At 35.3% G+C, this 16,215-nt stretch overlaps 1 protein-coding gene across 1 annotated transcript in view; it reads left to right on the top strand.

The window, feature by feature from the left end:
- The window catches only part of VTI1A (vesicle transport through interaction with t-SNAREs 1A), a 368,440-nt gene that overhangs the window by 73,088 nt on the left and 279,137 nt on the right, over positions 1–16,215 (top strand). The window contains exons 4-5 of the mRNA XM_003787164.3: positions 4,616–4,693; positions 15,659–15,743. Coding sequence (XP_003787212.1) covers positions 4,616–4,693; positions 15,659–15,743 — 163 coding nt within the window. The remainder of the gene's footprint in view (positions 1–4,615; positions 4,694–15,658; positions 15,744–16,215) is intronic.

The raw sequence follows: 16,215 nt of genomic DNA, 5'->3' as shown, positions 1-16,215 counted from the left end.
TGCTGATTAGTAATTAAAGTACTGAATGAAGAAAATTAGGCCAACATTGAATGGGAATGCCAAAGTCTTAATTCTGTGATACAGATGTTAGAAACAGATTGTCTTGAGCAGCCGATTCAACAACGTAGCGACATTCTACATAGCCATGGAGTATTTGCTTCCCGTGTAAAACTCGGGTTGAACGCCTTTGAGATGGTTTCCTCTCCCCTGCCTTGTGATGTAGCTGTATGGGTATTAATTTAGTGAAATATCCTGTCTGCCAGGTGTGGGAACTAGCTGATTTTATTGTAATACCAGATCATTACTTAATTCATATGCAACAGCGTACAGCACATGGAAAGCATTATAAATCTATTTACAATGTGGCTGGTCTGATGATAACATTGTATTAAATTCCCAGGTGAGGCAATTTAAGCAATTGCTTTGCCATGTGCACGCCATGGAAATTAAATTCTCATATATGCTTTAGTAATAAACCACCTTCATTGTTATGCCTTTGCTAGGGCTGGACTGTAGAATCCTCATTCTGGTTACATATACTGTGTTTCACATGTACAGTCATATGGGAGGCGGCAGCACAGATCACAGATTTTAATTAGTTTAAGCTAAGTTAATTCGTTTTGTTTCTAATTTAGCAGTGCCTGTCCAGGAACACATTCAGTTCAGTTGGGAAATGTCAAGGCTTGGGTCAAGTAGATAGATTGTTTCAAGCAAAATTTCCAGACAGAACTGAGCAAATCTATCTGTTTGAACTTGGCTTTAAGAAAACTATCCAATCAGTATGCAAAAGTCTTGTTCATATACCAAGTGGAAATCAAAAATCACTTTGAACCCGAAATTCTCACTTTTGTAACTAAAGGGTCACTTGTGTCATCAGTTGGAAATGGCCATGGAAACTTTGTGTACTTAAATGTATAGCCTGTGTACAGTCTGTAGATTCTCTGTCCACTGGTCTCTAGTCCACCTAAGCATGTAAGTTAGGAGGAATAAGCTTTACACAAACACACAACTATAAGTAAGGAATGCTCTTGTATTTAACTCTGAGTATGCGTTGGGGGAGGGAGGCACGTATTGTCAGCTGAAGCTTTTCTACTCTTATGGTACAGACTAGAAATTGCAGTAGATTACAAACTGCACAGAGCTTCTGTCTTCTCCAGAAGCCACATATAAAGCACCGGTAGACAGTGGTAACTGACAACTAAGACTAAAAATGTTGACAATTTCTTGATTTGCCTGGTTAGCTTATGTATAGAAGTCATTAACTATTTATAAAATGCATTATGAATTGGGTTCCTTCAAACTGTAGCTGAATGTGTGACATTTCCAGCTCAAATTCTCATGTTTGCATTTGGCTAAAGTACAGATTTTATACAGTTGATAGTAAAGTGAAAATATTTAGTTAGGTTTATCAAGATAGAATAGATGTTTCAGTTTCATTAACTTCGAATCCTCCAAATTTAAAGTATTATGGCAGTACTCAATAATGTATCATGGGATTTTTTTTAAGTCCATAAAAGGAAACATAATTTATTGATGTTTTAGAGGAAAATTATCCATGAAACAATAAGAAATAAATAAATAAGCAGTGGGTCATTCAAAGGAATTTGCCTTTTTGGCTAGTTCAGTGATGTTCTTGTAGGCTAAAATTATGGTTGATTACAATCAGCTTATTTGAAATTTCAAATCATAAAAAATTATGGAAAAATACCAATGTCAGACATCAAAACCTAATTCTTGATAAAACAACGTCTCGATTTGTTTTATTTTTATAAAATGAAACTCAAATAAAAAGAGTTCAGTTTTCAGTATTGTTGTGTCATTTTCGTGAGGGACTATTTGGAGTATTTGAAATGAGTTGGCTTTTCATTCCTTAAGAGAAGGAGGAAGAGAAGCCCTGTCAGACAACACTTTGTTAAACTCAGCATATCATTTGCTTAATTATATCCAGAAAGCCATCCAAATGGCCGGTTTTTACCATCCCAATGGTAAAGAATGACATTTATGGGGACCACCCTTCAACTGTGGATAAATCCTTAGCTCTCCTGTTGCCGGGCATGCAGGCTCTTAATTGCTAGTTTTTTTAAAGCTGTGGATTCTAACCAAAACAAGATTAGATATTTAGGGATACACATTTGTAATTTTCTTTTTCTTTTGAAGTTTAGGAAATGAAAATAAGAATATAATGTAAGTGAACAGTCTATGCCAATTTGTTGGTATTTTGGTGAAAAGGGGGGAAAACAAAAACAATCTCCGTGTGCTATTCTTGCATACTGTGGAATGTTTTAGTCCCCCATAGTGATGAAATGAATAATTAAAAAGGCAGCTCTGATACCACAGCCTATTTAAAGGTTCTCATTTCCTTTAATGCTATAAAGTACTTTTGCATAGCCAGTTTGAAACTACTGTAGTGGGATCTGCAAAGGAGAGAAAGCAAGCTTTGGATGTTATCTAAATATTAGATTAAGGCCATGAAGTGGACTGCCCTAATAAGTTAGCATCCTTAAATATAATTCTGCATGAAGTCAGTTGAAATAGCTAATTAATAGTGGCTTTAGTAAATACTGTAAGGGAAGCAGGCTTAATACATGTTATACTGTTTGTGATGGGATGAAGTCTGGCATGGTCACAAATGAATGAGTTGGGTCACTCCTGCCTTGTCCAGCGATCTGATACAGATGTCTTTACCTACTGCCCTCAAGTTAACAACTTAACATTGTCCTCCTCTTTGCACCGTTCTTGGTTTTATTTATCTACTTACAGACGTCTTGCTTCTTTCAGTTGCCAAGATAAACATTTGTGTCAAGGAAGTGGAGCTTAGAGTCGAGTCCCAGGGCCAGGAAGGGATGCCACTCTCTCCTTAAGACTGAGACATTTTGAAATGCTTGTGCTTTTTTCCTGAGTCAGGTTAGAGGGTAATGGAACGGGTCAGAAATTTTGTGCGGTAGAAAGAGCACTGCACAGCGAGTCAGACCCCAGGGTTCTAGTCCAGTTTAACCAAAGCTACATGTAGAATTACATGAGACTGATTTTTCTTTCCCTAAAAATCAAAGGGATGTCTAGATTTATTTCTTCTTTATTTATACTCCATTAAGCTTTTTTTTTTTTTTTTTTTTTTGGCCTGGATTTTGTCACAGACATAAGCCCTAAGTCTTCAATCATATGTAATGGACCAAATTTTCTCTTATGTATCAACCTTGAGAAAATTGAGAAAATAGTCATTGATAATAATTTTCTGTGTTTTGGGGTTCAGACATGGATCCAGCTGAGAAAGGCTGCAACTTTAAAAAGATTTAAAGTCTACTGTGGCTCTTGTCTAAGGTTTTTTTAAATTCTCGTATAATATGATTTGATGCTTAAGGTGTTACGGTTTTCTGTGTGGCCAAGCAATGTTATCCATTCACCAGTCGAAAAATCGAATTTAAAATGTTATTGTTGACTTCTGCTCATGAATTATTATGGATTGTCCTTTTAAACTACAGTAATTTTTCAGCTCACAGTTGGGCAAGGTAGGAAATTTTAAGTCCCAAGCCCTAGACCCCAAGTAAGTCAGAGATTACCGGTTTCTAATTGCCATTTTTTTAATTAGCTGGTTTTGCTTAGTTCAAAAACAGAAAAGCCAACAAAGTAACTTATAAACCTGAATTTGGGTCTTATATAGTGATGCTAAAGTGGGGTCTAAGGACCATACTCCAGCTTCACAGCTAATTTTGTCTTTTAACTTTTCCAAATGTGTGTACATTTAGATAATTTATGAATTGCTTACAGCCATGTACCTCTGACTTTACAGGTAAGGGTAGATTTCTTATAAAACAAAATTTCAGTGTGCGAAACACTGACTCATAGCCCACTTGTCTTTATTTATGGGGATTGTGAAAAGTTGACTCATAGCTCACTTGCCTTTATTTACTGGGACTGGAAAATGTAATGTGTTTTACCACACACACACTCTCTCTCTCTCTTTCTCTCTCTCCCTCTCCCCCTGTCACTTCTGTTACTTTTCCTTTAGGCTATTATTTATAGAGAATCTGGAGCCATTTAAATTATTGTTTGGACAGGGAATGGGCTTTTAAATTCCCTCTCTTTCTGGTTAGTAACATCACAATAATGAAAGAAGCACTAAGCACACCAGAATATTGTTTGGAGATATGATTATTATCCTAGGGTTTGAGATTTTAAAAAACCTAAATTGTATAGTGCATGTCCTGCCACAATATTAAAAAAAAAAAAAAAAAAGAACTCGTATACGCCTGCTTTAAGTAACATCCAGTGAGTTTTACAGGTACACAGCTATATAGCTGAATTTCAGCTAAGTGGTCTTATTTAAATGATGACATAAAAAATGATATACAAGTTCTGATCCATTTATGAATATTAATAGCATGCTTACACAATGCAGAGTTCTCTTTCATTATTGGCATTTTTAAAACTTCTAATTTACATTTGAACTTCTCAAGTTCAGGAACTTTACACAACTTTGGTTTGCAGATTGTAGCCAATAGGTTTCCATTAGGGGGCTCTCGAGGTTTGAGATGATCAGCCTTGATACCAATAAAGCTCCGAAGCCTTCACTTTCTAATGCTCATCTTGCTCTCTCTCTTTTTGTTTTGTTTTATAGAAAAGGTCACGGATCGCCTACAGTGACGAAGTACGGAATGAGCTCCTAGGGGATGATGGGAATTCCTCAGAGAACCAGGTAGAATGCTAATCAGCAAGGCCCGGTGGGTGGCTGGAGGGTGAAGGAGGTCACTGGCGCACTGGGCTCTCAAGCTGCTCTTAACAGTATTAGCAGCAACTCATGTGGAAGCGATACTGTTTAATGCAAAGCTGGAGTCTTAATCAACTTCAAAATGTTTCTTGGAGATCTTACATTTAACCCTTTACCTTGTGATCACTGTCTGCTATCTTTTAAAAAAATCTTTTCTTCTCCTTTCTTTATTATTTAGTACTTAAGGAATAACTTGAAACACACTGTTTGCAGACAAAGCCAAGGTCCTCACCTCAAACACATGTAAAAGGAATAAAAAAGTACATAATGCAGCTTTGATAATAATGCAGTATAATTAAATCAACACTTGGAGCAAAACAAATGAAAGTAAGCTTTCAAAATTCAACAGGGTAGCTCCATCCCCTATTGTGTAGCGTCTTAAAAATACATTCACCCAAATGCAAATTGTAAGGACCAGGACAGAACTTTGATACCCATATAGAGGGCCTGCCTCTGTCAAATAATGCCAATAATAATAATAATAATAATGACGATGATGGCTTTGCAGTTTAAGATCTGCATAGGCAAAAAATAAGATATAATTTCTTCTTAAAAGGGCCTTTGAACTTGGCTGTCAGTTCTCATTGGATCGCACAGGAGTGTCATGAGTCTAATTAAAGCCCTGCTTCTTCCCTTGAATTTATACTGTGGATTTCATTAATTCATGTAGATACTATATACAACTTTTAAAAAATGTTTTAAGAACACCAGTGTAGAAATGACTTAAAACGCGTCCCAACCCTAACGATTCATTTTCTTTAACACTTTTTAAGAAAATACGTGATAGGGAACTTGGGAAGCAAGACTTGAACATGTCTGTCGTCTCTTTGGCAAGTCCTGCAAAGCCCTCTACTCTGCCTACATAAAATGAACAGAAGTCATTCACTGAGCAAAGCAAGGCTTTAATAAGTGAAATGAAAATAGTGAAATGAACTGTATTGATACACATTATACACATCGCATAATTGTTTTTACCGTTTCAAATACTCTGTATTGTAGGTCTGTGTGTGCTGATACTATATCACTGTCCACTGTAAACTTTAATGGAGATGTTGCTTATGTGATGAAGGCCCCCACCTACCCACCCCCAAATAGAGAAAAGAATCACTGAGCTTACTATGGTTGTTTTTGGAAAGATCTCACCCCCCCTCCACTATCTATATAGCATCAGCTTGAGTTCAGACCCGTAAACACATTCAGATTTGACTTGGGATTTCAGCTTCCCTGATTGAAATGTGAGAATAGCTAAAGGAAAAAAAAAAAAATAGCACATCAAACATAAAAGGGTGATCTGATAAAGAGGTTTTATTCATAATAGATTAAATAATCTGAAGATGAGAAAAAAATATTTTCCTCCTTTTTAAAGTGAGATTTGGATTGCTCATATCTCTTGAATGCATGAATCATAATTTTATTTCCTCTCTACTGCAAAAAAGTGAATGGTTAGTTCCTATGTTAGTTCTTTAAAAAGCTATAGATCTTTTCCTCATTTGAAACTCCTGCCTAATGTAGAGGAAATAGAAAGTAAAGGGGTGTTCCTGTCTAACTCAGCCTCCTTTATTGTAATGAATGTTGTAGTTCTATGACAGGGATCTTTTTTTTTTTTTTTTAAAGCATGTTCATGTCTCTTAATGGACATTTTATGTGCCTAAAACATTTTCCTCATACAGATGTAAGTATGATTTTTTTATGCCTAAAGAAAAATATTCCACCAAAATAGACTGAGTTCCTATTTTCTGAATTTTTCAAATTATATTCCTGTCACTTTAAAGTGATCATTCAGAGATTTCCCCTGAACTTGTATAAATCACACTTAAAAATTCTGAAAGTGCTTGGAGAACCTGAAGTTTAGTTGGAAGGAACTGTCACTTCAATAAATACAGTATGATAAATTATAGTCATGAGAATATATAACTGTTAGATTATTACTTGTGTGAACTTTTCAGTCTAAAATTTGAATGAAACGTAAAAGTTCAAAGAGACCACAGTTACCTTTTGGGGTATTTTGTTACCAAATGTAGTAAAATTTCCATTATCCTATGAAGTCACTAATTTTGTTTTGAAGCTTTTGGTCCTACTATAGGAATTAAAATCCCAAGCTAAAAAACAACAACAACCAGGTATGGTCATTTGAGAATAAGTTTTTATTCTATGTCAGTGTTCATTCATTATAGAATCAAAATAGGTCTTTCTTTAAAGAAAGAACAGATTTTAAGTTGGCTTTTTATATTAAGTTTTATAGCTCAGTAGCTCAGAAGAGTTTTTTATAGGTAGGATTATCTGTAATTTATATTTAAAAAGTTTGCTGCCCACAAATAAGTTTATTTTTAAGTGAATTGTTTATGAATGAATTTTCAGAACTTCTTGTCCATGTAATAATTATGATAAACTTTGAATACACAGGTAAAGCTCAGAGATGAACAGAATGGGAAAAAAATAGAAATGTTTGTTTAATTGAAACTGGGATATATTCATCAACTTAAAAATATAGATTAGAAAAGGAAAATAAAAAGGAATTAAAAGCAATGATTGTACATAAAGTACTGGGTAGTTATTTTCAATGTAACACACACATCCTCCCTACAGTAGCCTCTTCATGAATATTTGAACAAATAAGAATATAATAATAATTATTTATCATTCTGGTAATTTATATTGAAGTTTTTTAAAGTGTCTAAACCCTGATTGTACATATAATCTACTAATTAACAATAGCATATGTCAAGTTACTCTTAGGTACATAAACATTTCTGCCATGATTAGAAATGTCAAAATTTCAGAAATTAAGAATTGTTCAAATGCATTTTAATGCCCCTCATATAAGACACAAATTAATCCAAATTAATTGCTTTGTATAAATTCATTTCTGTCGCTTCTGATTGTATCCATTTCATTCAGTCAAGTGTGGTTTATCCTTGATTTACAAATAGGGGACAGAATTACCTACTTTGCACATTCAAGTATTGTTGGGTTATCAGTTTTCTAAGGACTCTTGTTTTGAGCTTTATCATTCTGTTCTTATAAAGTATCATACTTGCCATTCCATATGGCAGCATTTTATTTCTTTGAGAGAGCTGAGTTCTTGACTACAGTGATGCTGTATTTAGAATGGAAACGTTAAGAGCTTGATGTCATTTCATGAAACCATTCTCAAAAAAAGGGGAAGAAACAATAAAATCACAAAGCCTTTCATAGTAGATTGTTCTAATAGGGCAAATGAAATGTCCCCAGTTCTAGTTCTGAACCCTAAATAGCCTCTTAGTTTCCATACACATAAATTACGTTGATCAGTGACTTGGAGCAAATCCTAAATAGACTGTTCAAAAAAATGTATAAGGAGAAGGATATTCCCAAATATGCAGGAAGTTTTGTGGCAAAGCAATATTTAGCAGATAATGATTGCTTAATTTTTTTTAATACGAGGTTCTCTTAACTTCCGATTTGGGCTTGCTGTGCATAAAGTGTGTCAAACTTCAGCTGCAGACCAGGGGGTGAAGTCGGTCAATTTAATTCCCCAAGATCTAAAGGAGGTCGGTATCATTTCATATAGCCCTGGCGGAGCAGATCATTACCAGGCACAAATCTGTTCGTTACGTGCTGAGGGTTTATAGCAAAATAAATAGACTGTCATCATAAGTTCAGAAAATTGTGTGTTCGACCCACGATAATGTGTAAAGGACGTTTAATAGAGTTCAGCATTTATTCGTTATCTGTATGCGGACAGAGACGGCAGTGGCGTTATCAGCTTTTAAAAAAAAAAAAATTCGGTAGTTCTGGGGGTCACGTGATGCCCCGCACACACAGAGGCGGGCACAGGGACCCTCACATGCTCTGCAGTGCAGTTTTGATTTTAGTCACAGCAGAAGGCTTAACCACAAGAGATTCCACTGGTTCAAACCAGCGTAAACCAGATTTTTTCAGCCCACAAAGGAACAGATTACCTCTTGTATCAAATTCTGCATTGGGGGGGAAAAAATCTTTGTTTCAAAAAAGATGTTGATTATCATAACTCAACATGGTGGCATAGCACACTTTCATGTCGCCTATGATGGAGCTAGTAACTCGCTAAAATATGAAATCATTACTTACAGTCTAGTCTAAGCATTGTTAATTTTCAAAAATAGACCATCTTTTGTTTACTTGGATGAATAACTCTGGGCCTGCCCCAAAAAAAAAAAAAAAAAAAAGATAAAGATTAAAAACCCTCCCATTACCTAGCTTAGCTACAAATCCCGTGTGGAGCTTGAAGGCAGCCATGCAGCACAAACAAGATAGAACGTTTTTTGTTTGGAACCTATTGAAAAAACAAATGGGTAGCATTTTTAAACACTCATTGATTATGGCAGGGTGGCATGCCCCAAATGGTCTCTATTGCTGAAGAGTAGTTTTAAACTTTGGCCCTTTAAGTATCATAGTCAGCTGAAGAATGGTGCCCCCAGAAAGAAAAGATAGCTAGCCGATCAATTCCCAGATCGTCTCTTTCTGAGAATTAATGTTCCCCTTTTTCTCCCATGATGTTGGGATAGCAAAGAGAAAGATTCCGATATGTGATAGGCCAGGTATTTTAGCTGAGAATTTTGCTTCTTCTGGAGAAGAATTGCAACTTTTAACGTGAAAATGAGGAGATGATTTACTTACAAGTAACTGGATGGTTGCTGAGTCTGTTAGTTAAAAACAGTGACAACTTCTTATCTATTTTGAAAGGACAATATTAAAAGTTTCATTTTCACCACACACACTATAAGACGTTGTATCATAAATTCTGTACCCTTTTATGAAAGATTCATAACAATTTTGAAATCTTACTCTTTTGTACTTATAATACTTTTCATACGACAAATAAAATAACAGAATAAGCTGGAATACATACTGCCTTCCTTGAATTCGAGACAAAAAGAGCATTAAGCATTGAGATATCCGGGCTCCAGTAAACACGATACTTTTAGAGAGACTTACAGAGAGCAATTCATGGCACGTTTTTCCCAAAGCAATAGTTTAATTTATTGGCCTGCATATGTCAAGTGTTATAACAGATGTTACAGATATTTTGATGTTTAAAAATTATCAGTTGTAGACCTGAATTGCTGAGGCTGCAAATTTCAGTCCTAGAATGAGGTTTAGAGTGTGTTACAACCTAGGCTTCAGTTTCTATTCATTGCAGAAACTATGGTCATCATCTCAATTATACACTGATATTTGTGGTTTAGAATAGTGTCTTACACACATATAAAGTGAGCCAGACATATGATTTTATTGTTTTGTTTTTGTTTTGTTTTTTTTTTTTAGCTTCTGAAGAGTAGGAGTTCATATTCTCTGTTGTATTTAAGGCAAGTAGAAAAATGTTCTACATAGAAGAATTAAAATGCTATCATAGGAGAATTTACTAACAAAGAGTAGTTTTTCAATTTATAAGATAAAATTAAAAAATAAAGGAACGCTTCAAAAATTTAAATGAAAACATGCCACATGATTGCAGCAAAAGAAAATCCTAGAAATTAACCCTGATATACACAGTAGTTCTAAGGATAGTGAAATATTCCTTAATACTATGTTCTAAATATGTATTATCTCTCCTTTATTCTCAATTAAATACCATTGCCAAGTGCAATACTGCTACTAGAGCAAGTGCAAATATGAGTTTAATTAATGTAATAGTTTGTTGTTTTAAATGCTTATTGGAACCAACGCATAAGCTATTAATCATTTTCATTTGTAGGTGAAATCTGAAATCAGTTGTCAAGATTGCAAATAGAGAAACATCCTGAAAACTTGTATATACAAAAGCGCTTCAGTGGTACATTCTTAGAAGAGAGGAACAGTAAACTTGTTTTCTTTCTTTATAATATAGACTTCTATGAAGTCGTTCCCCTTTATTTCTTGATGGTGTCTTAGATGTACTTTAAAAGAGAATTTCACACTATTCTCTTTGTTTAATGTGACAGTGTGAGAAAGTGATCTTTATTCGTTCAAAAAACTCTGCATGTAGTCTATGTTTAGGTTCTTTTAATGTGTTTGTCTGTGATTTTTAAATGCTAAACATGTAAACAGATAAATTGTCAATGTTAATTCTGTATCCTGTCACACAACTGATCTTTCTTTCCTGCCATTTCTTTCCTTTTTATCTTTTTTTTTTTGTGCATTCATGTTGCAGTTGATAAAATTACGTGAAGAGGTGAGTACTTCCTAGCTCCCTTTTTTTTCTCTTTAATTCTGCTTTTCCCTGTAAAATTGAGTTTCTAAATCTAAGTGGATTTTGGATTCATTTTTCCAGGGAAATCTACACATCACAGAAGTATTGATTATATTGCTCAGAAATCTTCTCTGCTGACCATTAAAAAAAAAAAAAAAAAACTACATCCCAATCAGTCTTATCATAGGGGTTGTGGTTCTTTGTTGGGGGAAAGTTAACATTTTAAAGGCAAAAAAAAAAAAAAAAAGAAGAATAAAGGAATATCTTAAAATTATATCCAAATATAGTTTTGGTGTAGACTCTCAGTTTGTTTTATTTACGTTGGTTTCTCAAAGAAGTCAATATGATTTAATTTTTTTTCTGACCTTCTGATTTACTTTACTGTAAACTGTTCTTAAATAAAATCATTTCCCTCACCAAAAAACTGTTCGGTTCAGCTTAAGTCACTATGGATCTATTATCCTTTTGGGGAAACACACACATTTTATCAATGCCCTAGTATTCTGTGTACATAGATACCTAAGTGTAGCCAAAGCTCTCGTCATTCTTAAACACTTCCCTTTCTGTAGGAAATAGCACCCAAGTGAGTTCTCATTTTTCTGAGTTTGCTAGTCTGTTTCAGAGTGCAACTCTAGACTTTTTTGTGGCTCAGCAAATATTTATAGCAATGTTTATAATTTTATCCCTCTATCAAGGAGAGATACTGAATGATTCCATTTTTCTTTTAAATTAAGCCAAACACATCAAATACGTTTTGGTACTCTTTTGCAAGAATGGTTATCCTTTTTTTAATTTAGTGACACTGGGTTTATTATTTTTCTGTTAGGGCATAAAATAATGGCCCGTGTTGCAATCTAAAAATCATCTCATTGCTTATAATAATTAGTGTACTATGAATTATTTTTGAGTTTAGTTTGACGGCATTGATAGAGGTCTTACTAAAATTTTTTTTTTACTGATCTGTCATCATTCTCTAAGGGACACAAATGTCAATTTGGAGGCTTGTAGATAGTGGTTTTCAGCAACTTTTCTGATTTAAGATGCCTTAGTGATGTCCTCTCTTAGTAAAAGTAATAAGGGGCATATAAAATGAATGGAAAAAATATACAAAACCCCTCATCCTCCAATCTTTTTGTGTTTTTTATCTTCCCTGCATGGAAACCAGATGTATATGTTAAGGGAATATTATCAATTGCAGTTTTAATGCACAAGATCGCTCTTATACATCAACATCATTTTTCTGCAAGGTAGAATATCTGTTTGCTGTATTTGTATATGCTCATGTGAAGACTCTGAGTTTTCATCTCGTAATGGAATGAACAATAGACTTGAAAACCTCTATTTGAAAAAATTACATGAAACCCTCGCCCCTGAATTTAAGCAATGAATATGATTAACAAAATCTGCTGCCTCGTGAGCCACCATTTTTGACAGAAGATTTATTTGTATGAAGCCAAACTGCGTGGAGTTAGAAATCTTAATTCTAAAAGCTGAAAACATCACATCTGCATTTCTTTAAAAAAAATGTTTTATTAGTATTTGATGGTTTCATTCGTTTGTTGTACACGGAGCAGCAGTTTCGTCAGTTATGATTCTGGAACTCTTGTTTCTGAAACTATCACCTGGAACAGAATTATAATCAGAAGAATTAGGTCACTCAACTAATAGAATAAGACACTCAGATATTTCTTTTAACGGTCTTTGCTATGAATGTGACGCTGTTATTTATAGAGTAGATTACAGTGATGAGACTGCATGGGTATCTCTCTACAGTTTGCTCAGAAGTGATTATTTCTCAGTCGGATTCTAATAGTAGTCACCCGGTGAACGTTACCCCATATTTCTTAACTTGCACCTGTGCTAAGGAGACAGGCACTCCTCTGCTTCAAAACAGGATGTTTTGTTGTGTTTAGAAACAAAGTGTGCCCCATCCCTTCCTTGCCATGCTGTCTTGGGGCTCCGATCTGGACACAGGGCATGCTTGGAGGCAGGTCGCAGAGCAGAGGAGCTGTTCTGGTGTTGGCTGTGCCGAGCTCTGTTTGAATCCTGCATCTCCAGCTCTCCCCGTTGCACAGCTCCTCACACAAGTTGAGCTCTGTATGAAGCTCCTGCACAGCTTCACTTACCTGCTTTGAAAAGGGCTGAGGAGAGGGTGAGAGAATGAATTTGGGATGGAGTGTGGGGGCAAGTTGAAAGCGTCAGCTGCCACTGTAGTGTGTTTCCTTTCATTTACAGAGACCAGGGCAATGTACAACTAAGGGAACAATGTAAATAGCGCAGCTGTTACAAGAACTTGATTTTAGTTTGACTTAAGTGAAGAGGTTCCAAAATACAAAGTGAAATCCTGCTGGAAAGCTGCTGGTAAACTGATAGTCCTCTTGTGTGCAGATTTACTCTGATAACGCTGAACTGTCCTGGAGAAGAGTGACTTCCATTATTTAGTTTTATATCTATATATCCATATAGATATATTTTTAAAAGTTCTTTTAGAAATTTTGCTCTCCATTATAGCCATAGAATCCCCCAGATTATTCTACATTTAAATGTTTCATTTCCTACCTTATATGTTATATAAGTAGGATGTCCATTTCTAGAACAATCTTTGTTTTTCTCTTTTAGTCTATAGTAACTAAACATTTTCTTTTTATTTGGAAGTGTCGTCCAATATGAAAATGAACCAGAAATCTGTGTATCCTCATTTTGAATTAAAATTCACATTTACTCTTGATTTCACAGATCTAATTGATTTTTTTTTAGAGAATCGCCAGTTTGAAATTAAGTCCTTTGTTAAGATAGGAAACAATTTTTCAGTGAAGGGAAGAGCAATGTTTACTCCCAGAACCTGCACATAAAGGAGAATTGGGAGTAGAAAGCTATTTTTGACAAGCCTTAGTAAAGTGTTTAATTTTATTTAAAAATAGTCATCAATGCCAAACACATAGAGCTCCCTTTTCTTTTTCTCAATTACAGCCTTCAGTGATTCTGCTTTTTCATAATACAGGAAGCTTTCCTTCCTTCCTCTGATTTATTTATTTAGTTTTTTTTTTTTTTTTTTTTTGGCCGAGGGAGGAGCAGTTTTTTCCTTAATTTCTCTACTATGTATTAGATGACTCTATTAATTATTATAGACTGTTGTTGCAGCTTCCTGACCTTCACATCAAGTCCTATCTCTCTGTTCTAAATGCATTGTTTTAATGATTCTTCCCCCCCCACCCTTCCCCCCAAAAAAAAATTTCAAGGAAAGCTTTGATGTGGCTTTAGCTGCCTCCAACGTCTGGCCGCATCTCAGATGTGTCACCTATGCCGGGAGGGAATAAGGAAATCACGTTTTGAATGGTAATGATAACATACTAATCACTTCCTTTCTTTGAAGATGGAAGCGAGATATTCTGTCAGCATCCCTGTCTGCTAGAGCTTGGAGGCACTGGTCTAGGTGTATTAGCTTAAGTGTGCATGTCAATACAGCTTGCATCTCCAAGATCCATGGGGGCTCATTAGAGCAAGGTAGATCGTTTCGCTCGACAGCCACTCAGATAATATGTGTGGCACCTCCTTTTTTATTATTATGAGAAAGCATGGCTCCGATTTTAAATGACATCTGTCAACAACACAAAGTTGTAGGAGTTGTGGTTGTGATTTTTTTTCTTTCTTTTTGACCAGATATAAAAACTGATTTGAGAGGGGAAGGTACTGACAAATACAAATACATGTCTGCATGTACACACACGAACATGTATATGGATACATTCCTATATTTCTAAGTATCTAAGGCATACGTAGGTCTATACATATATGCATATATTTTTATCCATTCACGGCCATGATTGGTGTACAAATCTGTTTGGCAACCTGAACAGATCTGGTATAGAATCATTATGATTAAATAAAAAAGTCTCAGTGTAGAAAAGAAAGTTTAGAAGCTGACGATTTGGGGGAAAGTTCTCTGATTTCCCCATCAGATATAATATAAAAGAGTTGTATCTAATTATTGTAATTTTACCTCACAGTCTGAAACACTGTGTGTTCACAGATCAATGTCAGTCTACATGGAGTCATATAGTTGGGAATAAATCCACCATTTTTTACATCTGCATAAGTGGAGAAACACGTGTTTCTTGTTTCTTGGTGTTGCCCCCAGTTGTCTAAAACTAGAAGTGCTACTGAGTATTCTGTTTTAGTAGCATGTGTTGTTCTATCTGGCATCTTGCTACACATCCAAAATCGAGGTGCATTCTATTACAAATAAAGTTTCTGCTTAAAAATTACTGTCTGCAGGAATCAAACGAACAAATGGGTTTTTGAAATGATTGCATTTCGTAAAAAATAAATACAAATAGGGATCACAGATCTATGCAAGTATCTTATACCTCTGTATGCGCTGAAACAGAAAGACCCACTTGGCTCTGGTCTTTGTACATTCCTCGGTGTTTTTAGAGTAAGATACATCGTGGCCACATACAACAGGAGTCTTCTTTTAAAACAAAAAAGTGGATGGCCCAGGCACGAATGATTGGAAATATGTCCATTGTAGTGATTTCTACGGATGGAAAATTCACCAAAAATTAACTATAGTGGGTTGTGAAACTCTCATCCCCCAAATATTAGGACATAGGAAGGTGTTATTTTTTAAAAAAAAAAAAAAAAAGCAAAAAAAGAACATTGTAGACGACCGTCTGATTTTTTTCCCCCTTTTTCTTTTACAGAGGGCACATCTGCTCGATAACACAGAGAGGCTGGAAAGGTCATCTCGGAGACTAGAGGCTGGATACCAAATAGCAGTGGAGACCGGTAAGAATTCTGAGAGTGAGCAAATTGTCTTGCTTATGCACAGCAGTCTTCTCAACACATGACATTTCAGGGAAACTTCAAAGCAGTAGCAGAGACAGCAGCCCGAGATGTGGTTTACATATTGGGGAGACAATTGGGAGCTTATTTGCGCTTATCTTTTTTCAAGTTAAAAGGCATGACATCTACTGAAAACAGTTCCTGAGGTTTAAAAGTATACATCTGAAAAGAGATGGAATACTTTGTCTAAATTCTACATTTGTCTTAATATGCAGCTACATGTTGTCAGTTTACCCACCCGCAATGATTGCTAGCACATGGTGCCGGCTCCACTTGTTTTCTCCTTTGCCTTTTATTCACATATGTAAAAATTAACATTTTAATCAATCTAAATCATGTGACCCGGGGACAAAGCAATAACAAGACCTAGTTTACTTTGCTTATTTTTTCTGGTGTTTGAAATGATTCCGAATGA

Source organism: Otolemur garnettii, unplaced genomic scaffold (genome assembly GCF_000181295.1).
Source record: "Otolemur garnettii isolate 467f Iridium unplaced genomic scaffold, OtoGar3 scaffold00021, whole genome shotgun sequence".
In the NCBI taxonomy this organism is placed as follows: Eukaryota; Metazoa; Chordata; class Mammalia; order Primates; family Galagidae; genus Otolemur; species Otolemur garnettii.
Note: the sequence above shows the minus strand (reverse complement) of the source record. Positions and strands in the feature narration are given on the sequence as shown.